At 45.2% G+C, this 25,686-nt stretch overlaps 2 protein-coding genes and 1 non-coding gene across 3 annotated transcripts; 2 read left to right on the top strand and 1 right to left on the bottom strand.

The window, feature by feature from the left end:
- Positions 1-11,501: 11,501 nt before the first annotated feature.
- Positions 11,502-16,544, top strand: LOC136475256 (AT-hook motif nuclear-localized protein 9-like). The gene is made up of 5 exons (XM_066472807.1): positions 11,502-12,701; positions 13,509-13,576; positions 15,105-15,236; positions 15,677-15,838; positions 16,041-16,544. Exons 1-5 carry the CDS (start codon positions 12,095-12,097, stop codon positions 16,275-16,277), a joined length of 1,206 nt encoding a protein of 401 aa, XP_066328904.1. The 5' UTR covers positions 11,502-12,094; the 3' UTR covers positions 16,278-16,544.
- A 1,071-nt stretch (positions 16,545-17,615) lies between these two features.
- Positions 17,616-17,687, top strand: TRNAC-GCA (transfer RNA cysteine (anticodon GCA)). The gene has a single exon. It is a non-coding gene; the product is annotated as a tRNA-Cys (tRNA).
- Positions 17,688-18,868: 1,181 nt separating this feature from the next.
- On the bottom strand, positions 18,869-21,228 carry LOC136475255 (cytokinin hydroxylase-like). The gene is made up of 2 exons (XM_066472806.1): positions 20,595-21,228; positions 18,869-20,445 (listed from the first exon to the last, which is right to left on the bottom strand). The coding sequence occupies exons 1-2, from the start codon at positions 21,120-21,122 to the stop codon at positions 19,315-19,317; spliced, it is 1,659 nt and encodes a 552-aa protein (XP_066328903.1). The 5' UTR covers positions 21,123-21,228; the 3' UTR covers positions 18,869-19,314.
- Between the last annotated feature and the right edge of the window lie 4,458 nt (positions 21,229-25,686).

Raw genomic sequence — 25,686 nt, 5'->3', positions numbered from 1 at the left:
AAGAATCTTAGGAATCCAAATAGAAGTATTCCTATATATGTTAGTTTCCTTTCCAACATATTTTGCAACCAATTTCCCACTGCTGTTGTTCGTCAAAACAAAGCATGATATCAAGCTTTGTCGAGGTGCATAAGTCTTTTGTTGATAGGCATACTTATTCTTGGTGGCCCGCACTGGTTCCTTAGGCTTTTGAAAAACCTATTTCTCTTGGTACACCTTCTTCTTGGGCTTACTTTGATCAGGAACAGAATTGGTAGCCTTCCCATTTTTGCGGGGCGCGGCACTGCCACCCTTTACTGTAGCACTACCGCTGTGCGACACTACTGCTCGGGGACGCTGCACTGTCATGATCTGTGCAGGCCGATCTATACCAATTTTACCCTTCCGCTCAAACTACACACACTCATAGCTATTCACTATCCTTCTTCCATTTGTCTTGGCTCCTTTTATGTGTCCAAGCCCATGCTTGATGGAGGGATGCCTTCTTTGCTTGAATTGTGGCCCTTTTGATTCATCAACCTTCTTGTCATTGGATTGGGTCACACTTATCCACCCTTTTCCAATGACTTCATTGAGCCTAGCAATCTCCTTTCTCATAGCTTCCATGTCAGCAAGGTTAGTGGAATAGGCATTCAAATCAAGATTAAAATGTTTTCCACAACCTTGACTAGTGGAGAGAGTAGAGGTTTCCTTTGCCTTAGTGAGATATGAGTTGCTATCTCATAGAATGCTATATTACATCTCAAGTTCTTTGTGCTTTTCATCTAGGTCACAATACTTTTTCTTGAGAGCTTTATTTGCTTTCTTTGTGATAACATGGTCCTCTTGCTCTTTGGCCAAAGCCTTACGCAAGGATTTCATCTCACTTCTCTCTAATGCAAGAGCTTCTTTGCTAGCAATGTAAAGATCCTTTTGTTGGATAAGAGTCTCTTCTCTATATTCTAGCTTGGCTTGGACACTCTCTAGATCCTCCATTAGCTTAGTGATAAATAATTTGGTCTTTCTATCCAAATTTTTAGTTATTATGTTTATTTCTTTATCACTAGATTCATCGTCACTAGAGCTATCACTAATATCACTACTAGAGATATCATTAGGAGGTGGAGGAGATTTGGCCTTTGATTTAGATTTTACCTTCTCACCCTTTGCCATAAGACAAATATGAGGGGAGTAGTAGTCATCATCGGATATGTCATTGAAGAGCCTTGGTGTAGGGGATGACTTGTGAATAGCAATAATTGCAACCTTCTCATCCTCTTCACTTGTGCTATCTTTAGTTGAGTCCCATTCATGCCCAATGTGAGTCTCTTTCATGTACTTCTTGCTCTTTCTACGATCGACCTTCTCTCTTTTTTGTCATTCTTGTATTTATTGTCCTTGATCTCATATGGACACTTGGCAATAAAGTGATCGGTGCTTCCACAATTATAGCATGTCCTCTTTTTCTTGTTTGGGAAGCTTCTCTTCACTACCTTGTAGCCTTGCTTCTTTAGTCTCTTGTGATACCTCTTCATAAAGAGAGCAACATCATCAACTTTATCATATTGATCATCATCATTTTCACTTTCACTTGAAAATGATGTGGTATGTACTCTTTCTTGAACTTGCTTGCTTGCTTTGGGCTTGCTAGTTGAAGCTTGTTGGTTGATCTTGGACTTGCTTGTAGAGCCTTGCTTGTTTGATTTGTTGGCTTTGAGAGCTACATCTTTGATTTTGATGCCCTCTAACTTTGGTTGCAATTCTCTAAGTTTCTTTCTCTCATTTGCTTCTTCTCTTTGCATGTCAAAGGTCAAGATCCTCCCAAGTACATCACTTGGTGTGAAGTACTCAAACTTCTTCTTGTCTCTAATTAGAGTGACTACGGTCTCATTTCTAGGTGAATAAGCTTCCAACATAATCTTAACAACTTTATGATTGTAACACCCTCGGTGTTACACTGTATAGTCTTTTGCTAAAACACTGCATGAGCATCATGTTTATGTGATCGTGTATGTAATTTAGTGTGTAAATCAAATTATGTGACCCAAAATGTTCATTGGAAACGCGAAACGAAAGTTACATTCAATGTCACGTTATGTCACTTAGGGTTGTAAACGAATTTTTATTAAGTGAAAATGCTATAGAACGTATATATAGAATTTTAATAAAGTTTGTAGTACAAACTTCATAGGTGACGATGAAATACTTGAGGTCGCGAAAGGAATTCACTAGCTAGCATAGTGAATAGCTTGGAAATCGAATTTGACGCAAAACCGAGCAAGACTTAGTCAAATTTCTTAAGTCGGAAAACGCTTTGACGAAGCTAAGTTTGGTAATTTTTGTAGAAGAATTGGGTTAAGTAGTGGTATGATCTTAGGGCTTGTTTTAGTAGCTTAACATGCCATCTCGAGTCTAAAATAGGTGGTTTAGAAATTGAAGCATTGAGTTGGATTTTTGGGGTGCTTTAAAAAGCATGCAAGGCACGTTCCCGACTGGCTTCAGTGTCTGGATGCGATCACCATGCCTCGGCTCGGCGCGCTATGCTAGTTTGCTCGACACACGTGCACACCGTCGCACTGGTCCTAGCCACCGCTGCCCGGGCCTGCTTCTGGCCGCTATGAGCTGGCTGCACCGTTAGCGCCGCGTTGCTGGCCACTGTTTGCATAGGTTTTGCTAAGGTTAGAAGAAGAGGCCATAGTTTAGAGTTAGAATTTTTAAGTTGCCTAATTCACCCCCCTCTTAGGCGTCCACGTGTTCTTCAAGTGGTATTAGAGCCGGTTGGCTTATATTTGGACATTTGGCTTAACCGCCGTTAAACCGACGCTACTTAGAGTGGTTGGGATGGATACCGCTAGGCCTCCACAATTTGACGGCACTAACTTTCTCTATTATAAGGCTAGAATGGCTTGCCATCTTGAGGCGGTTGATTTAGGTGTATGGAGAGTTATTCGTGACGGGATAAAACCCATTAAGAATCCCGAAAACCCCACAAAGAGTGATGAAAAAGAATTGCATTTCAATGCTAGAGCGAAAAATTGCTTGTTCGAATCTCTTAGCATGGAGGTTTTCAACCAAGTATTTACTTTAAATACGACACATGAAATTTGGTTAAAACTCCAAGAGCTCCATGACGGCACAAGTAATGTCCGTGAGCAAAAACATTGTCTAGCTAAGCAAAATTATGATTCCTTTACAATGAATGATGATGAGCTTGTTCGTGATATGTATTCACGTTTGAATCTAATTATCAATGAGCTTTATTCAATAGGATTATTAAAGCTAGATGATGCGAACATCATGAGGAAGATCATCTCTGTGCTACCTCAAAAGAAATATTCAAGCATCATCACCATCCTTCACAATATGGAGGACTTGAGCACCATGACCCTGGGCATTGTCATTGGCAAGATAGTGGCATTTGAAATGTCACGAAAGATGGGTCAAGAAGAAACCTCTTCATCGAGCAAAGGCAAAGCTCTCGCATGTAGCGAGAAAAAGAAGATGAAGGGCAAGAAAGTTGAGACAAGCTCAAGCTCAAGTTCCTCAAGTGAAGATGAAGATGAGGATGATGATGATGAAGAAGAAGAATCAAGTGATGATCAATCTTCCTCCTCCACCTCCGACCTTGATGAAGAATCAATCAAACTTATCAACAAGGTGGAGAAGATGATCCAAAAGCTTAATGTCAAGGGTATGCCCATCCAAATTCAAGACCTCGTTTTCACCAATCAAAGAAACGAGCAAAGAAAGAGAGGATGCTATGGATGTGGTGAGGTGGGGCACTTTGTGGAAGTTTGTCCAAACAAGCCCACACCCAAGACAAAGAAGAAGGCGTGCAAGAACAAAGCCCTCACATCAATAAGATCATGGGATGATTCTTCAAGTGAAGAAGACCATCACAAGAGGCGAGGGCGCAATCACTCATCATCTAGCTCTTCATGTATGTGCCTTATGGCACGAGGTAACGAAAGCTCTTCCTCTAGTGAGAGTGATAGTGATGATGATATGCCTTCTTATCATGAGATTGTGCAACAAAATCTTAAATATGCTAAAGTTTGCACTAGTCAACAAAATAAGCTCAAAAGTTTAAAAGAAAAGCTAGATAGTTCATAAGAAGCATACAAAACTTTGCTTGAACAATATGAGAACTTTGCTAATCTCAATGTTAAACTATCTACTAAAATTAAGCAACTTAAGGCTAGTGCAACATCAAATGAATGCACAATCAATGATGAGCAACTTGCAAAGAAAAATGAAAAATTAAAAGAAAAGTTAGCTAGCTCACAAGATGCTTATAAAAGTTTGCTTGCTAAAATGGAAATCATGTGCAAACATTGTGATGAGCTAACTAATAAAGTTGCTAATCTTGAAGCCATTAATTCAACCCTCACCAAGGCATCTAAAAAGAAAAAATCCATGGTTAACATGTCTAAAACGGATGTCTCTACTTCTTGTGATGACTTATGTTTAGACTCACCTTTATGCAACCAAGCTTGTGTTGAGAAAGTTGTTGTAGATACATGCACACAAGAGGTTGCAAAAGAGAATGAGCAACTCAAGCAAGAAGTAGCTCGCCTCACAAAGGACTTAACTCAAGTGAAAGGCAAGGCGAAGCAAACCCAACTTCATCAAGATAACACTGTCAAGGGAGTGAAGAAGCTTGATGAAGGACAAACCATGGTTTGCTACGTATGCCATAAGGAAGGCCACAAGTCCTATGAGTGCAAGGTGAAGAATGGGGGAAGAGTAAAGAAGAAGGAGCAAAAGCAAACAAGCAAGCTCTCCAACACCTACACCAACAAGGTGGACAAGAAGGCCTCCACACCTTATCTCTTGAAGAAGAAGAAAAATGATAAGGTGGTGGCCATCAAGGTGAATAAGCAAGCCAACAATGGAGTCAAACGCTTTTGGGTGCCAAAGGAAATCATTTCAAACATGAAGAGCACCAAGAAGGTTTGGATCCCGAAAGGGAAGTGAGAAGTCCATCGGACTACGGGGAATTTGGAGACTTGGCAAAGTATGGGTGCATTTCATGGGGTGCATCATGTTGGACAAAATCATTGCCAAGTGGGTTAGTGTATACTATGGACCCAAATTCTCCTTCCCATGTTAGGTAACTAGATGTTATTGCTTTCAATTAGTATTTTCTACAAAAAGTATTATTTTCAATTGATTTTCAATTGGTATCCTTTTAAGCATCTAGTTACTTCTAATGCCTATGTTTGCATTTACATATTTAAATCATTTGTCATGCATACAATAGGTATATCTTATGGTAGGATTGCTCGGTTTCATTCTTAACCCTTGGAGCAAACCTACATGGTTTAAAATTTATTAGAAGCACGGCACATAGCTCGTCTTACAATTTTTTAACTAATATGTGCCAAAGTACAAATTATAGATAATTTTCTCTCAAATATCATCTTCAAATGGTATTTTTGATTCTAAAATCAATGTGCATGAGTACTACAAGTATTCCACGCTTGCATGCACAAATTTAGGAGGAGGATCATCTACAAGATGGATGCTTTGAGACTAACACCTTTTCAAGTTTATCATGTGTGTAGTAGTCTCATTGCAAGGAAAATGGAGTCCCTGGAGATAAGCATCATTCTTCATTTAGTATCATCATATTGACTTCATTTTGATATTTATATGCTTTCTCCATGCATTATATAGATTAAACTCCTTTGTGCGATAATTTGCCAATTATGCATATGCTTTGCCTTCTATCATATGTATGCATTTACTTAGGGGGAGCTTAGTCTATATAATGTGAGAGTCAAATTTTGTGATCTAACCAATTCTACATACAAAGGATCACAAAGTTTGACCCTCCCTTGTGCTACTAATGTCTTCCTTTTCGGTGTTTGATGCCAAAGGGGGAGAATTTGGAGGACCAAAGGCAAGCATTAAGTTAATGTCTACAAATGGTAATGGTCCAAGAAAGAGAGGATAGTGGATTAGTGGATTATGGATTAGTCTAAGTAATGAGGAGAATTTATAAGAAGCAAGACTTTAATCCATAATGCCACATGGGGATATTTGCAAGGGCAAGATAGGTCTTCAATTGGTATCATAATCTTTCATGTAGTATCTCTTAGCATCATAAAACCTTGCCCCTTGCATTACATCCTAGCAAGTAGATAGTTTTTAAATTAAAATTTTTTATTATTTGCTTGCTTTGGTCGTGTTGTCATCAATCACCAAAAAGGGGGAGATTGTAAGGAAAATGGACCCTTGGCCCATTTACTTTGGATTTTGATGTTTGATGACCAACACAACCAAATTGGACTAATAAATTTGCAAGTGTTTGTTTTGTAGTCCAATAGGGTGCAAGACGTGACTTGGACAAAGACGACGTGATGATTCGATGATCAACACCTTAAAGCAAGACCTTAGAAGCACAAATGAAGACCCAAGACATTAAGCAAAGTCTAAGCATGAAGATTGGAACCAAGCCATACGCAAGATCACGAAGAAATGAGCTCACTATGGTGACCAGTCGCTAGACCGGATGCTGGACAAGCGACCGGACGCTGGGTGGAGACTCGGCAGATAGGCGACCGGACACGAGGACCGGACGCTAGCGGCAACTGACCGGACGTAGGAACGTAGCGTCCGATCGAGTACAGTAAGGTTCCAGAGCGGCATATCTACGACCGGACGCGTCCGGTGGCAGGCAACCGGACGCTGCCAGCGTCCGATCAGTGTTTTGCCGTCTCAACGGTTGGAACGACCGGATGCGTCCGGTCAGGATGATTCAGCGTCCGGTCAGTAGCAGAATTACCGGAGTTCGACCCCAACGGCTACTTTCTCAGTGGGGCTTATAAATACAACCCCCAACCGGCCATTTGAGTAGGGTGGAGCTGAGGAAACATACCAAGGGTGTTGATACACCATTTTAGTGATCTCCACTTGCTAAGTGCTTAGTGTTTCATCAGGTGATTAGCGTAGGTGCTTTGCGAAGTGCTTAGGTTGATTAGACCACCGCTTATGCGCTTGCTCTAGGTGTATTCCTAGTGTTTAGTGAGGTTTGCATACCTCTTGCCACCCCGTGCTTGCGAGCACAAGAGTTGTACATCGGAGGGGCTTGAAGTCTTACAAGATCGCACTAACCGCGTTTGTGGTGCGGCCGCCACCGTGTACCGAAGGGAACAAGGCCCGTGGCGTTTCGGCCGAAAGCTTGATAGTGAAGACGGCGGGGAGCATCCGGGAGAGGCTTGTCGAAAGGCACATTGGAGACCCACTTGTGCGTGGGGAAGGCCCGAGGCTATCCACGGAGTTACCCGACCGGGAGCTTGGCCCTTGCAAGGGATTCCTTGTGAGGGGCTCCAACAAGGACTAGGGGAAAGCTTGCGCGCTTCTTAATACCTCAGTAAAAATACCGGAGTCGTCGACGGGAGTTTGCATATCTCTACCTTGCTCTTTAGCTTCCGCATTTACATTGATTACTTTACTACATTTGTGGTAGAGATAGCAACACACTAGCAAAACCGTAGTTGCACATTTAGATAGTTTATCTTTTGCATAGGTTTTGCTACGGTTAGAAGAAGAGGCCATAGTTTAGAGTTATAATTTTTAAGTTGCCTAATTCACCCCCCTCTTAGGCGTCCACGTGTCCTTCAGTATATATATACTCCCAGCCCCCAACGGTCACTTAAATCGTAGATAGCCATTGGGGAGGAAAGGAAAATGTATATATACCCCTAGCCCTCAATGGTCACCGCACCCAAGGGGTCGGGTGAGATAAAGCCCACGGCCTTGAGGTCAGGCAAGACAGAGCCTGTGGTCTAGAGGTCGGGCGAGACAGAGCCCATGGCCAAGAGGTCGGGTGAGACGAAGCCCGCAACTTTGGGGTCGAGCAAGACAGATCCCATGATCTTGGGGTCGGGCGAGACGGATGTCGCGACCTTGGGGTCGGGTGAGACGAAGCCCGCACCAAGGGGTCGGGTGAGACGGTCCCGCACCTAAGGGGTCGGGCGAGACCATTTAATACGTCTCGAGCCATCTGGGAAAGTCAGCATGGTGAAAGGTCCTAATATGGCTAGAGGGGGGTGAATAGCCTATTTAAAAATCTATAAATCAATTAGAGCAATTTGATTAGTATGACAAATAGCGAAATGCAAACTTGCTCTAGCTCTACAAAGGTTGCAAGCCACCTATCCAACAATTCTAGTTGCAATGATTACTAGGCACACAACTTGCAATGTTACTACTCACTAAGAGCTCTCAATCTTGCTACTCTAAAGAGCTCCACTAGATGAACTTAAAATAACAAAGCAAGCTCTTAATTCTAATTACACTAAAGAGCTTGCCATAACTAGTTTGTAAGAATATAAATAAGTGAGTAGGGTGATTATACCGCCGTGTAGAGGAGTGAACCAATCACAAGATGAATACTAAATCAAACACCGGGAGAATACCAAAGGGTAAGAGACAACCAATTTTTCTCTCGAGGTTCATGTGCTTGCCGGCACTCTAGTCCCCGTTGTGTCGACCAACACTTGGTGGTTCGGCGGCTAAAGGTGTTGCACGAACCTCGTCCACACAATTTAACACCGTAAGAACCTACCCACAAGTGAGGTAACTCAATGATACGAACAATCCACTAGAGTTACCTTTCGGCTCTCCACCGGGGAAGGCACAAGACCCCTCACAGTCACCACGATCGGAGCCAGAGACAATCACCAACCTCTGCTCAATGATCCTCGCTGCTCCAAGCCATCTAGGTGGCGGCAACCACCAAGAGTAACAAGTGAATCCCGCAGCGAAACACGAATACCAAGTGCCTCTAGATGCAATCACTCAAGCAATACACTTAGATTCTCTCCCGATCTCACAATGATGATGAAACAATGATGGAGATATGTGGGAGGGCTTTGACTAAGCTCACAAGGTTGCTATGTCAATGCAAATGGCTAAGAGAGTGAGCTTGACCCGGCCATGGGGCTTAAATAGAAGCCCCCATGAAATAGAGTTGTTGTACTCCTTCGCTGGGCACAACTCAGGGTGACCAGACGCTCTGGTCAGTTCGACCGGACGCAGGACCCCAGTGTCTGGTCGCCCGATGCTTGCCATGTGTCATCGGCTTCAAACGCCGATCGCCTGATCTCAACGATCAAGTGATGACCGAACACGCTGCTGCAAAGTGACCGGACGCTGGACCCCAGCGTCTGGTCGTTTCTAGTAAGCATCCATTCATGGAAATCCACGCCCGATCGGACTCACCCGGCGTCCGGTCACTCAACGTTTCCTCTGTGCGCCTCATGTCAGCATATGTCAGCACTGACCGGACGCACCCAGCTAGCGTCCGGTCACTCTTCATGCCATCGTCCGGTCACAAGACCGAGATGCGTGCTCACTGCCGCTACTGACCGGACTCTGAACCCAGCGTCCGGTCACTGCTCCACCAGCGTCCAGTCACTCCGTGAACCCCTGTCTTTTCTATATAGGGCGCCAGTGGCACCGTCGGACTGTCTGCACTGGCGAACACTCCGCCGGTGAAGTTTCTAACACTTGCTCAAATGTACCAACCACCAAGTGTATCACCTTGTGCACATGTGTTAGCATATTTTCACAAACATTTTCAAGGGTGTTAGCACTCCACTAGATCCTAAATGCATATGCAATGAGTTAGAGCATCTAGTGGCACTTTGATAACCGCGTTTTAATACGAGTTTCACCCCTCTTAATAGTACGGCTATCTAACCTAAATATGATCACACTCGCTAAGTGTCTTGATCACCGAAACAAAATGGCTCCTACTATTTATACCTTTGCCTTGAGCCTTTTGTTTTTCTCTTTCTTCTTTCCAAGTTCAAGCATTTGATCATCACCATGCCATCACCATCGTCATGATCTTCGCCATTGCTTCATCACTTGGAGTAGTGCTACCTATCTCATAATCACTTTGATAAACTAGGTTAGCACTTAGGGTTTTATCAATTAACCAAAACCAAACTAGCTTTCACATGGGCGCTAACTTCCTTGTGCCACGACTCAAGTGCGTTAGTGCCTCTTTTCAAGTGCGACAGTGCCACACCACGTAAGACAGCAAGGATAATAGTGAAGTATAGACTATCTTGGCTGTGAATCCGAGGATGCTTGTGGTTGTTTGAGCACTTAGTAGCACATATTAACTTAATCATTGTGTCTCCCTTTATAGTACAACTTTTCCAATACTTAAATTCAGGATATAAAAGAATCTTAAACCTGTTTTGAGTTTGATGCCATCTATATTTATAATTGGGGGCTCCTCCGTTTCGTGTAGCATCCTCATATATAAATTCTCTGCTTGTCAGCTCGATAAATTTCATTAGTTCTCTAATCACGTGGTCATTATCATCAAAACCCACAATTAAGGCTTGATTGCACTTTTACCTGCTCCTAGATCTTCATCACCTACAACAGTCGACATGACAAAGATAACAGAAGAATGAAACCATAAGAAGGAAGACATGGCAGAATAGAAAAAATGAGTAAATGAGAACCTTTGAATCAGAGTAGGAGGGGGAGTTCATTGGAATTTCATAGCCATAGTCCTCCTCCATGGATAGTTATATAGGCCATGGCATCGTGAAAATTTCGGTCCCAAGACGATTGCAATTTGAGAAGTGGCAGTTAGAGGATATCGTGGCAAAATTTTCTATCCCAGTGCATCTAATTTTTAGTCTATTCGTAGACTCATAGCAGATCAAAGAAGTGGCGAGCATTGTGAATTTAGATGTAGAGGCGGGGAAGAGGAGGTGTGAGTTGCGCTGCCATATGCGATAACAACTTTTTGGACGGTGTTATTATGGAATTAGCAACCGGTTACTCAGGAAGGTGAACAGACACCTATATATTAAGGAGGAAGCGGTGATTAGATAAAAATTGGCGATCCTTAGCCTTTCTTGATCATAGTGCCGCAGGTTTATAAGATGTAGACTCTTATATGAAGGTGCAAAATATTCCTAAAACATATTATCTTTTATTTAATATAAGACCCTCATACTTTTATAGACATTGCTAGTTAAAGTAAAAGAAGTTTGAAAACATTGTGATAGGCGAAATTAACCTTAAATGTCTAGTAGAGGTAGAGCGAAAATCTAAGATTACCTTACAATCTCGATGACAATTTTTAGCCTAATTTGGAAGGAAGGGGAGCCAAACCCAGGGAGGGAAAACCTCCCACAGATAACTAAATGTCTTATTCAAATGACATCCCATGATTTGCTCATCCTGGAAAAAAGATTCTAAGAAAATTTGAGTTTTCCAAACTAACGGTTAGAGCGATAAAATCACCTTATTCTAATATATTAAGGCAATTTGCTTTGGCCGCCTCCTAACCCATGTTATTTGAACCATAACTCAACACTTCCACGATTGGTGTGATTCACCACCACGCTGAAGTCACATGATCAGCCCATGTTATTTGAACCATAACTTAACACTTCCACGATTGGTGTGATTCACCACCACACTGAAGTCACATGATCAAAGTCACAGTGAGTAGCGATGTGCCATTCTTTCTGCCTCTCACAGAAAATCCTTCTCCCTCCTCCCGCACTCTCCGTCCCCTCCCCTCCTCTGAGTCTGATCCCTCGCTCCTTCCGTCAGCCCCCATCTCTAGGGTTTTAGCGCCCCATTTCCGCATCGCCATTCCCGATCGGATCGGCCCCTTCCCACCCGCCGCCGAGCAGATCCCAGCGCGAGCCACCCAACCCTCCGGCGCCGCCACCCTTCGTCTCAGAGGGTCGGTCTCCACCGAAAGCCCTCCGTTTCTCGCTCCGGCCATTTGTCGCAAAGATTGTGTTTTTTCCCTCATCCATGCCTCGCGTCCCATTCCTTCCGTCTCCGGAAATCCCACCGCTTTCTTGAGATCTCTCGTTCCTCGATCTGATCTCGCCTCGTCCCGCCACCACAAGCAACTGCGGTTTTGCGCGAGAGTTCCTGGGGGGAGGGCAAGATCCTCAGAGTTGAGATTCTCGCGTCCATTTGCTCGCTCCAATACCTTTCGGGAGCATCTGATCTCGAACAGTGAGACAAAGTCGCCACCTTTGTGCCGTTCCTTGCAACTAGGCTTGCCCCCCACCTGCGTATCGGTGGGTGGCGGCGCTGCCCATTCCTATGAATGGACGGGAGGGAGTCCACGGTGGCGTCGGGGCCCAACTTCTCGTCGTTCTACGCGCAGCACCGGGGCATCGGGGCGCCTGGTGTCCCCGGCCACTCGGCGGGGCTCCACGGCCCGCCTCCCAGCGGGTACAGGCAGCATCTTGACGCTGTCTCTGCGGGGTACGCATTCCGGACCCCGCATGTTGGGGGTCCCCACATTGGGCCGGGGTACCACCATATCGAGGCCTCACATCATGTGGCGCAGCACAGCGCTGGTGGTGGCTCCAGCTCCGGCGGCGGTGGTATGGACATTGGCATGGGTGCGGCCGTGAGCGCCGATGTTAAGGGGGATCAGGGGAGTGGGCCTGGCCAGGATGAGCAGGTGAAGAAGAAGCGGGGTAGGCCAAGGAAGTATAAGCCTGATGGGTCGGTGACTCTCGGGTTATCACCCTCTTCGTCATCGACGCCTCACTCGTCCATCCCGGGGATGGGAACCATGGTTTGCACTCCAGGTTCTGGATTTGGGTCGGGGGGATCAGGGGGTTCAGGTTCAGGCGCGCCATCAGAGAAACGTGGCAGGGGGCGGCCACCTGGCTCTGGAAAGATGCAACAGTTGGCTTCGCTTGGTGAGCTTCCATGGCCTTGTAATTTCACTTACATACCGTATGCATTATATTAATCAATTCATATGGCTTATATGTACTTTATTTGTGAAACTGAGTGAAATGTGCTAGGCAATTAATGGTACGTTTCAATCTCTGTAACGGATAACTTTTCGCATGATCGCATTGCTTCTTGGGTATGTGTATGCTCTGGCTGTTGTGTTATGTTGGACCTTCCTTGAATGATGAATCCAGACACATTGTATATTATTCTATTAAGATGAATACTGGACTTAGCTTGCTTTATATGTTCTATCTAGCAACTGGATCAACTCTGATTAATGTGTTCTGTCGCACCTGTGCTTTTGGTTTGTTTCTTACGTTACATCCACTGCCTGTCTTCCCCATGATTGCTAGGCTGTTATTCACCTATTGCCCTCTGGAATATATAACTGTCATCATGGCAAATACAATCCCCTCGTGTTCTGTTGTGTTTACGTATCTGTTGCACGACCTATTCGGGATTTTACTCTGAATTTGAGTAGGTCCTGACATGTCGTTTAGGCACCTTTTTTTTGTCGTTTTTCTAAATTGAGATCATGAATTCAACGGTCTTGAATTGACAACATATTTTATATTGTCTGCTGGCTCTGTTATGTTAAGCAAGCAGTTGACCTCTTTTACTACCTTGTCTCTTCCCAAAAGAAAAAGAAAGAAGTGGACCCTTTTCCTAACTAGCTTTTTTGTTCTTTTGCGTTCCTTTTTTTTTGTATGCATGAACTGCTGATTTTGTGTATTTGTCGTCTGATGAAATTCTATTGTCTTGTTTAGGAAAGTGGTTTCTTGGCTCTGTTGGAACTGGTTTTACTCCTCATGTGATTATTATTCAACCAGGAGAGGTAAGTTTCAATGAACACTAACTGATGATTAGTTTCCAAAAGGGTTGCTTGCACCCATTGTTGATTTATGCATGATTGCTATGTGGGAGTGGGACTTCTTGTTTGCGTAGTGGCATGAGTGATGGGTGGTGATGGTTTGTGTCTGATGCTGCCAATTACCTTCAAACTGTATCTGGTTTACCCAAATACCCAGTGTGCATACCCAACTAATTTCCTGCTGTAATAAAAGGGCATCTGTTAGATGTGGTATCTGAATAGACAATGCCAGATGAATCTGGAGGTAGTGTAGCGAACTCTTCTTTGGTGGTCAATTGTATTTGTTGTTTTCAACTCACTGGTGGCATTTAGCAGCTTCTATATTACCGCTATACATTAGGTTACAGCCATTTTGTTAGCTGTCACAACAACAACAACAATAACAACAACATCGCCTTTCAGTCCCAAGCAAGTTGGGGTAGGCTAGAGTTGAAACCCACCAAGAGCCCCTAGTCACGGTTCAGGCACTTCAATAGCTGCTTTCCAAGCACTCCTATTGAAACATAGATCTCTAGGTATATCCCAAGCTTTCAAATCTCTTTTTATTGCCTCCCCCATGTCAATTTCGGTCTTCCTCTACCTCTCCTCACATTATTAGCTTGGCTTAGGACTCCACAATGCACTGGTGCCTCTGAAGGTCTCCTTTGGACATGGCCAAACCACCTCAACCGATGTTGGACAGGCTTTTCTTCAATTGGTGCTACCCCTAGGCGATCACGTATATCATCATTCCGAAATCGGTCCATTCTTGTGTGACCACAAATCCATTGCAACATACGCATTTCTGCAACACTCAGTTGTTGAACATGTTGAATCTTTGTAGGCCAATATTCTGCTCCATACAACATAGCCAGTCTAATCGCCGTTCTATAAAACTTGCCTTTTAGCTTTTGTGGTACCCTCTTGTCATTTTGTTAGCTGTAAAATGAGGAATTTACCATTGATATTGAAGGAGGTTGTAATGTGGGATGGTTGCAGCTGATTTAGCATCATTGTTACATCATGCAAGCTAATGTCTCTATATAATAGGACTTGCTGATGATGCATCATTAGCATTCTGCCCTCAGAAGCTGCTTGATGTGACACTTACAATGACACTTCATGCCTTCGGCTGTATTATCATGGCAATCATACACCTAATGTCATATATCTAATAAAATCCTCTATCCTTGAAATCCAATGCACCTATGGTTTTCTTTTAAAAGTGAAAACTTTTGTGCCTACAAGGTCTTGGTCCCAGCTCACCTTGGTTAAATCGCAGTTCAACTTTGTGGGTTATCTACTTGAGAATAGTCTTTTTCTTATTGATATATGTTGCTATCTAGTACTAGAGAATAACCTTGGGACTAAATCACTAAAAGGCTTTGTTCTTCTTGTTGTATTTATGCTGCTATCTGGTTGGCGGTTGCTATAGTGGCAATTGTTAACTCTGGTAAATGCCAACCATGGGGGTGCCGATTATAGATTGACTATAGCTTTCCTGTCTGTGCAGGACGTTGCTGCCAGAATAATGGCCTTCTCACAACAAGGCCCAAGGGCAGTGTGCATCATCTCAGCGACTGGAGCTGTTTCTACAGCAACCCTTCACCAGGATTCAGACTCTGGGGGTGTGGTCACATATGAGGTATGTCGCGGTTGGTTATCATTTGCCTAAAAACTACTGCATGCATGTGTTTTGTTCTTCTCTTGTTGCATTTTTTTTTGAGTGAGATTCTTGTTGCATATTTGAATATAAATGTTTGCCCACTGTGCAAATTAAGCAAAAGGTTTCCTGGTAGGATTTGCCTAGATAGTTGGATTGCTTGCATGTTACAGCTGAAGTATTGCTATCAAAAGGGGAAAAATAAATCATAAAAGGAGGCATGTGTTTGCATATTTTCTCTTAATTAGTTGAGTATGCTGAGAACGTCTGCTTTCAGTCCAAGGTGGTTGTTATCCTTGTTTTAGGTTGCAGTACAGGCCATACTTTGCATGATGCTTTTTTTATGGAACTATTCATGTATACTTCAATTATATTGTTCTCATTTAGTTTTGTACCCTTATGCTTTATTGTTGATTTGGCAGGGTCGATTTGAGATCTTGTGCCTTTCTGGGTCGTACTTGGTGCTTGACGATGGTGGCACACGTACCCGAAGTGGAGGGCTTTGCATAGCTTTGTGTGGTCCTGACCACAGGGTTATTGGTGGGAGTGTAGGTGGAGTCCTGACAGCAGCTGGAACAGTTCAGGTGAGTGTGATAGAAGAGATCATCTGACCTTTTGTGAAGTAGTATACTGTATATGAATATACTGTCGGTATTATAATTTTGCTGTCATATGGTTTGGTTGTTGTGTCATCTGCATAAAGAAAAGGGACCATGGCCACCGTTCATGGACCACCTGTTGTGGTGGTTGGGTTGTTTCTTACGCACTGGTTTTGCATTGTTGCAGGTGATAGTGGGGAGCTTCATGTACGGAGGTTCGAAGAAGAACAAGGCGAATGCCGAGGCGGACATGGAGCCTGAGGAGGCGAACGCCGGCGACGAAGAGGTGGCCCCTGCGATGGCACTTGCAGAGCACAGCAGCATGGGCCCTCCTCCTGCGATGAGCGGCGGGTGGGCATCGGGCATGATGCGGCAGATGGACTCGAGAACTCCCAACATCGATATCAACTCGATCCGCGAGTAGTAGGGTAGCGGTCGTTGCATCTGGTTGGGTGGGTGGATAAGGCTCCTCCTCGGAACAAATGGAATCCTCCTCCTCGGACACACAGCATGCATGTACTAACAACTTTGTTGTAGGCTTTGCTGTGGTTTAGGAAACTCAGAACTCCGAGCATATCATATATGGTATTGTTGTGATGTGATATTGTACTTGGGATGTTGTTGTATGAGATAATGGGAGATGCTTTGCCACCTAAAGATGGTGTTATGTTAATATATGTGGTATATGCTACTTTTGGAAGAAGAGAGGCTTGGAATTCTTGGAGGCGGATGGATGGGTCATTGTAGTCCATGTATGGCCTTGTCTCCGAAAAAGGATTATGCAACTCTGGGTTTATATTGGGTCAAACTTTGTTAAGTTTGATAAAATGAAGTTTATAGAAAATATTGTTAGCATTTATGAGTCTATATAGTTAGATATACTGTGATCTGTGAAAAGTATATTGCATGGTTAATTTAACGATATTTAGTATAATAAATTATTGCATTTTTATATAGATTTAGTCAAACTTTAGAACGTGCTTGGTATTGTTTATGAGAATTGCATGAGTACGTATCAGTTGACATCTTGGGGTCGGACGGACGGTCCGAACTTTAGACTCCAAAAAAAGGCGAGTGAGTGGGATTGGGAACATGGGATTGGATTTGATCTTGACGTGCGTGCGTGCGTGCGTGTGTGTGTGTATGTGGGAGAAGCAACGACCAAAGAAGAGGCTAGGTTTGGTGGGCAAATGCTGTGCATGGTTAGTCAAATGAAATGAAATCAAAATTCAAAAATGGACTCGGACTGAAACTGAAGGAGGAGGTCTCCTGTCGTGCACGAGCCAAAGGGCAAAGCAAAGAGGTAAGAAAAGGAAACCGGCCGGGAGAAAAAGCTAGCTACGGAGTACTAGTGAGCGGCCGGCCAACGCGTTTGTTCACTCATTAGTCATCATTAGGCCAAACTAACCAAAGGTTGAACCGAATCGAATCGGAGAATTTCAAAGTTTGGAACGAACTACGAAGGGGGGGACAGACAGACAGACGAGACGAGACGTACGGGTTGGGTTGCGTTGCATTGCCGGGAAATGCAGGATGTCAGCTTTGGTGGTCAACGTTATCTATCTCAATCCCAGTCAGTTCTAACTTGGGATAAGAAAGAAGAAGAAGAAGAAGAAGAAGGAGAGTGATACATTCCTGCACGAGGACGACGGCGTTGACTGTCGCCGTTTTACGTCAGTACGTACTGTCCGGCCTGATGCACATCGTGGGTCTGTCAATGCAAGGACTGAGAAAAGACATCAATCGACACCAAGGCATCATCGGGTCCATAGCTCAGTGGTAGAGCAATTGACTGCAGATCAATAGGTCTCCGGTTCGAACCCGGATGGGCCCTTGTTTATTTTTTTATAGTGGAGTTTTTTTTTAAAAAAAAATTGTCTCTTGTGTCCTCATCGCTTCTCCCTTGTTTATCTTTTTTTTTTGTAGTGGAGGATTTTTGTTTTTTAAAAAAATTGTCTCTTGTGTCCTCATCGCTTCTCCCATCCATTGCTACCTGCACTTAATAACAGCTGGTTTTTTTTCAGAAGATATACTAGATACCGTGGAATAGAAAAGGGAAGGAGATGAGAATAGCTGTCTTTTGTTGAAAATGTATTTTTTTTTGCTCTTATATAAAGGTATATATATGCTCTCCCACTATGAACCGTTGGATGTGCATGCACCAAAATACTCACATGCCCTTAGGGTTGGGGTAGATTTTACTTTCTCGTTTTTTTCAGCATCCTTAATCTGTATGAAAAGTTTAAAGAAACTTTTTATTTTAAAACAGAGGGTATGTAGCATATATATGGGTACATATTAGCTGGTCGCACGAAAATATGACTCGAAATATCGGTCGTTTGCAGATTTGACACTAGACCCACATTCATAGATATAGATGGACCTATTTATCATCCACCCGAGTGTCATCATAATCAAGTAGTCAATCTTTCGAGTGTCATTTTTGCAAATTTTTCCACGGCAGCACAGAGCGAAGAAGAAGCATGATGAGGTTTTGAAGCACGACGGCGACCAGCCGAAGAAAACCACCACGGCAGGCTCCATGTTTTTACATTGACTGCCCGTACGGTAAGCATTTTGATCGCGCCCTCCGAACCCAGCACGTACGTACGTAGACCAGCAGCAGCGTCAGTCAACTTTACTTTGCCTGGGGTGTTGGGGTTGGACCAAACAAAAGATGTGCATGCACGCATGTTTATAGAGAGGACGGAGATTTGATCAACTCAATAAGAAGTTTCTTATTGAACCAGTAGCTGCTGGGGCTGGCTGGCATCGATATCAATTTCATGCATTCAACTGATGAATGGAAGTCAGCCAGCACGTACGTACAGCCGCACGCCAGCTGAGCAGAGGAACGCAAAGGCTTACACTAAGATCAAGAGCTGGCTTAATATGCCTGCCTAATGATATGGTACCGTTTTCACCCTCTTGTTTTGGAGAAAGCCACTCTCTTTCATTTTTAATTAGCTAATTAATTGAATAAATGATATCATCGGTCAACATTTCGATGGAAAAAAAAGGCAATGGCATCATATATTTATAAACAAAAGGATCAAAGTAATATATTGTTTATGAAAGTACATACGTACATATTAGCGGGAACCACTTTGTACGTACGTACTGCGAGTGTGTATATATGCAACTAGTAGGGATACAAAACAAGCATCCATTTTATTTAGGAGCTAACTAGCTAGCAGCTGCATACGCGTACGTGTAGTGATGCTCATGCTCCTCACGTGCCTATTATATAAATCACTCGAGCACTAGTGTAACCTGCCTATATATATTATGCTAAAAACAACCTGCCTATATATATATAATATGTAATTAATTCGTTTCATGATATCTATATATCTATTTATCTATAGTAATTAAGTGGAGCACAACTTGTACTCCTGCAGCTATTAGCTAATAAAGTAGGCATGCTAGATATTGTGATGATCAGCTAAGCTAGGTATTAGCTAGGCCGATGATGACGTATCGGCGGCGGCGGCAGCAGCAGCAGCGTGGTCCACCACCTCCACCAGCGGCGTGAGGTGGAGCTGGATGCCGTTGGAGGGCCTGAGCGAGAGCATGATCTTGGGCGCGTGGCGGTACTCGGGCGCCACCGACACCCGGAACCGGCGCAGCAGCATGGCCAGCACGACGCGGTACTCCATGGCGGTGAGGTTGCGGCCGACGCAGATGCGGCCGCCGAAGCCGAAGGGGAGGAACCCCATGCGGTGGCGGCACCCGCCCTGCACGGGGTCCCGGCCGAACCGCTCCGGCCGGAACTCGTGGGCGTCGGCGCCCCACAGCTCCACGTCGTGGTGCATGGCCACCACGTCCACCCACATGTTGGTGCCGCGCGGGATGACGACGGACGACTTGCCCTCCGCCGCCACGTCCTCCAGCGCCTGCCGCTGCACGTTGGGCGACGGCGGGTAGAGGCGCAGCACCTCGCTCATGACCCACCCCATCTTGGTGAGGCGGCCAAGCGCGGCGGCGTCGAGGTTCTGGTGGTCGCCGACCTCGCGCGCCACCTCCTCCCGCAGCGCGTCCTGCCAGTCCGGGTGCGCGGCGAGCATGAGCAGCGTCCACGACAGCGCCAGCGCCGTGGTCTCGTGCCCGCCGAAGAAGAAGGTCTTGCACTCGTCCACCAGCTCCCGCGTCGTCAGCCGCCGCTCGGCACCCGCCGTGGCCTCCGTGCCAGCCAGCAGCAGCGACAGCAGGTCCTTGCCGCCTTTGTCGCCGCTGCCGGCTGCTCGGCGCCGGCGGCGCGCGTCGATGATTTCCATGAGCAGCGCGTCGATCTCCCGGCCCAGGCGCCACGCGTCGTAGGTCTTTCGCACGTGCAGCAGGCGCGCCAGCGGCACACCGACGAGGCGGTTGGACTGGAACAGCATCGCCTGCATGGCCTGCAGCTTCCGGAACACCCGCGCGCCGGCCTCGTCGTCCGCCACCCCGAAGCTCGCCTTGGCGATGATCTCGGCGGCGTTGCGGACCACGCTCCGCTCCACGTCCACGACGGCCCCGCCGGCAGACGGTGCCACCGCGTCGGTCCACTCGGCCAACATCTTGGCAGTGGTCTCCTGCATCAGCCCGATCATGTCCTGCATACCGTCACCATCAGCATCAGCATCGGTGCATCACCAGTGCATGCATGGAGATGGAGCACGGATCTCAAAGCAGCTGCTAGCAGAAGAAGACAATGCAAAGTGGTGCACAACACAAGCAGGGCAACATCAACGACTATACGTACGTTGAGGTTTGTGGCGGAGAAGGCCGGCGCGATGATGTGTCGGTGGCGCGCCCACTCGTCGCCCTCGGCCATGACGAGCCCGCGGCCGAACATGGGCATGCGGTCGCGGCGGAACACGTCGGGCTTCCCCCATCGCTTGCCCAGCGCGCCGGCGGTGGCGGCCTTGAGGAACTCCGGGTCCGCCACGTACAGGAACGGCTCCGTGCCCAGCCAGTACACGAACACCTTGCCGAACGACTCGCGCCAGCGGACGAAGTAGGGGAACACGGCGCCGTGGATGTCGCTGGAGACGGCGGAGGAGGAGGAGGACGGCTTCTTGGCGGCGGCGGAGGCCTGCAGCGAGGCCGTGATCTCGGGGAGGTTCCCGAAGGGGAAGGATGGGCGGGGCCCGTCGAAGCCCGCCCCGCGGAGCCGGCGCCTTGCCGCGGCCGGCGCTAGCCACGCCGCGTAGATGAAGGCGCAGAGCAGCAGCACCGCCGCCGCCGCCATCGCCATGGCGCCACCCGTTGCCGCCGCTACGGCGTCCATTTTATACCTATGCTTGCCGCAAAGATGTTGGTGTATGTATATGCAAAGACGGTGATCGCTCGATGAGGGAGGTCGCTTGCTGCTGCTAGTAGTAGTTGCTGGTGTTGCTTGGTGGTCGATGGGATGAGGAGAGGTGGTGCATGGCGCTGGGGTTTATATAGGCATGCAGCTCCAGCTGGAGGGAAGGGGAGGTCGGAGATCATGGATAGGGAAGGAGGAGCTAGCTAGGCTAGGCGACGCCGACGGCTGGTGCGGCGGTCGTCTCGTCCGTGTGGGGTGGGGGTTTGACCGACCGAGTAGCGACGGAGCCACGGACGCGGCTGGGCTCCGATCCGATCCGACCCGGTCCGTTCCGTTCCGTGCATGGACAGCTAGCCAGCTAGCTCCCTCACTGGAAGCAAAACATTAATTGGCCCATGCATGCATGCATGACCGGTCAGAATCAAATCATCACCCTCGCTCGTCGCTATCAAAGTCGTCAACAGAATCAACATGATGATATGGCCGAAATGCTGCATCGTCTCCGCCCTGTTTCAGACTGACTGCATGCTGACAATTTCTTCTTTACTATTACTACTACACCGGCCGACGATCGAGTAGCTGCTGCTGCTGCTGTTAATTAATTAGTCTGATCTGATGGTAGTACTAGCGTATTTATTAATTAACGATAAAGCTAATGTTCGATTCATATACAAAACCGAAAGGTAAAGGGCACCGTGTGCAAAAGCTAGCCTTAATACACAGTCAAAAAGGCGAGGCTATATAGGAGTATAAAGGATTGCCGCGCGCCTGCTGGTGTACGTGGTCAATTACCGTACAGTTACACGTGTCCTAAAGAAAGTGTGTAAGCGTCTACACTGAATTGGTGTTAGCTAGGTTCAGACCCAGTTTGTTTCACCTATGTTTGTAATTTACAGCTCAAAAAAGTAAAAACAAACAACAGCCCTGCACATCTTACAGTTTCTATAATGCATACATAATCCAACACGTACCAACAACGCACTCTACATAACCCCCCCTCCCCCCCCTTTTTTTGTTGTTGATTTGGACATCTCAGAAAATATCCACATTTTCCCTCACGGAAAATGAGCAAGTCGATCAAAAACAACCTCCCAACCATAGCAAAGGATCCGAGCTCTAAGCATCCAAAATCGGACGTCTAAGACCGCTCCTAACAAGTTGTCTAGCGTGCGTGCATGCTAATTGGCTCTACTTTTCGTACATGTCGAGATACAAAGTCAACTTCTTGGCAGGCAGCCATTTTCAGGGCCCCAATTAATTTGCATTGTTACGTACATGTCATCGGAACAAATTCTAAACTTTTACTAATATATGTAAGGGGTGTGCAATGCATATATGCAAGGTTTAGCGCAACTCATCATCTCGCTCATCACTAATTAAATGATGATTATATATATAGTAATCGCCTTGTCGTGCTCGCGACGATTATATTCGGATTCGGTGACAATAACTAACCGTCATCGTCCATAGCTATATACATTTTCCAGATGCTTGCCGCACTTTGTTTTGCTAGCTACCTCCATGCCTCCAATTAAGCAAGTATTCAGCACGCAGCTGGCTGTCACCCATATGGAACGAAGGAAGCAACGTTTTTCCACAACTCGTGCTTGATCAATTACTAGCTAATTACCCAAAGTCTTGGCTTTAATTTGCCTAAAGCGATTCCGTTGTTAGCTAGCTGTCCTAATTATTATCTAACTTGTACTAGTAGTAGTGTGATTTATTCACGTTGTCTTGGCAGCGGTATTCTCCCCACCCACCACGAAGCACCTTTGGAATGCAGATGGAGTATTATTTCAAAAGAATCATGCATAAATTTCAGAGAAAAACATAAGACTAGTTAGAAAAAAGCAGCTCGTGTTCCAGAAGAGGCTCAAGTGGAATGAAGTGATAGATTAAAGTTGGAATCATTCATTTTTTTAAAAAAAAAACAAAAACCAGAGTCCACTTGGAGCATGCAGTGATGAGCACTAGATAACAAATTAATAATATAATGCAATTGGCACGAGAGATACAAATTCACAATTACCTAGCTAAGCTCCCACGAGTGGAGAACAATGACGTGGTGCGGTCTAGCGGTGTGAACGAAGCCTAGAATAAATTAGCATTAGCTTGATGCAAGTGGTTATTGTGGTTTAAGAATCGGCTGAGATTTTTGAAGCAAAATTACCTTTCTATCTTTTAGGAGTCGAAGAGAGTCAACGAATATGCTTCTAACATTTTTAGCAATTTGGAAAACATTAATTTACCAAGTGATTATTTGGAGAAACTACTGAAGATGCTCAAATCTTAGCTAGCTCGTGCACACACCATGCATACCTAGATAAATGTATGAAATCTGATTATGGACAATAAAACTCACGGGTGTAATAATACTATATTGGCTCTCTACGTATTTACGTAGCAGGGAAAAAATATAAAGATTTGAGTGTACACGTTCTATTTGGACATACGTAGACCTAGACGGATGCATGCGATCTTCATATTTGTCCTTTTCTCGAAATGTTTTATATATATTGGCTCTGCTTTGCTTCTTTTATAATCCATACTTTTTAGTGAAAACGGTATTTTTCTCTCACAACAAATCATTTCAGCGAAGCGAACGTGACCAGTTTTGTTTGTTGGTTTGTTGCGGAGCCGCTATCATCCAGCACATAAACAAAAAAAAATAAATTCTGGTGTACGTAGGCGTGTAGCCAGGTCTAGGAAAACAGTGTTTTCCTGTTTCGATCAGGAGGGACGAGGGAGGAGGCGACGTGGACTACGTACGGTGGGTGGTGCTGCTCCTATTCCGGCCTATATTGACCGGCGGCCGGCGGTCCACGTACGTACACTCAGTAGTCCACCGCCGTCCGCCGGCCATTCCCTGCGTTCCGGTTCCGGCGGCCGAGCGTGATCTGAGTGCCGCGCCGTCCAGTCCTATCATATCGATTGCCTGCACACAATTTTTCTGAAATCGTTGCGCGCGATACGATCCAGAAGTTTCAGTTTCAACATATACTGTTTTGTTCCCTCCAGCATAAAATATGTCACTGGTCTTTTTATATAGGACTAATATGCATCTTTTTCTTTATAATATGTCGTATAAGTTCTTTGACCATTAATTTTAAAAAACATATACGTAGTGCACTCTATATTTTAGTACCAGAGTTAACTTAGGGGTGTTTGGATCTCGTGGTTAAAGTCTAATCCCTGTCACATCAGACGTTTGCATGCTCGTTAGGAGGACTAAACATGAGCTAATTATAAAACTAATTACATAGATGTAGAATAATTTGTGAGACGAATCTATTAGGCCTAATTAATTATCATTAGCGCATGTTCACTGCAGCACCACATTGTCAAATCATGGACTAATTAGTCTTAATAGATCTGTCTCGTAAATTAGTCTTAATATGTGTAATTAGTTTTGTAATTAGTCTATTTAATACTGTAAATTAGTGTCAAACATCTGATGTGACGAGGACTGTAGTTTAGAAGATGGAACCACCGTAGGACATGGCGGCACAGCTGTTTGCAACTCTAAGGGTGTGATTGGTTACATGTAGTATATGGGCAAGCCTGTTCGCAACGTTCAGTTAATTGGTCGTTTGTTTGCAATGAACAGTACCTAGCTACGTTACGTGTTGGTGCAAACGACAGCTTTCAACATGCATGGCTCCACAAAAGCGAAAATCGCTTCATCGGTTTCTGGCGAGCTTGGCCGACGGGGTGCAGCACGAACGCTTGTGTCGTTTTCTGTCTCTGAGTGCGTAGTAAAAGGCTGAATCAATCAATCGTCTGACTATGCAGTTTGGCTAGGCCTCGTTTAGTTTGCAAATTTTTTGGCGAAATGGTATTATAACACTTTCGTTGTTATTTGGTAATTAGGGTCCAATCATAGTCTAATTAGGCTTAAAAGATTCGTCTCGTGAATTTCGTCTAAACTGTGTAATTAATTTTATTTTTTATTTATATTTAATGCTTCATGCATGCGTCAAAGATTCAATATGACGGAAAATCTTGAAAATTTTGCAAAATAAAGTGGAACTAAACGGGGTCTAAAGGAAGCGAGCAACCAAACACACATGACTCGCATGCTCTGAGCCTGGCGTTGGGAATTGAAACCTGGCTGGCAGGTGCGAGCCAGGCTGAGCTCCGAACCATTCACACCGTACCCTAAGGGTTCACAAACTTCATCCTTTCTCGTATGTGTATAAACTTATGTTGATTATATAAACCATATGTTGTGACTAGCCTCATATAGGTAGAACCTTATTATTTTCTCCTATCCTAGACATTCATCTGAATCCTCACATTTTCTCACCTCTTCTCTCTCCCACGCACAGTGATGGCACGAGGGGCTCTTGGCGGTGGCAGCTTGAGCCCGATTTATAGATGGTGTTCAATATATGGTAGTCAGGCTCGAGGCCAATTTGAAGAAGGCGAACTGTGGCTTGAGGCAGCTGTCGCGGTGTTGGAACCGCGACAAGCATTCGAGTCGGTGTTAGAGTACGTGTCTCCGGTGGCTCGGGTGGACTCAAGAATACAAGAATCACAGAGA

Source organism: Miscanthus floridulus, chromosome 8 (genome assembly GCF_019320115.1).
Source record: "Miscanthus floridulus cultivar M001 chromosome 8, ASM1932011v1, whole genome shotgun sequence".
Taxonomy (NCBI): Eukaryota; Viridiplantae; Streptophyta; class Magnoliopsida; order Poales; family Poaceae; genus Miscanthus; species Miscanthus floridulus.
The sequence above is the reverse complement of the archived record's forward strand: the minus strand, read 5'-3'. Positions and strand labels throughout refer to the sequence as shown.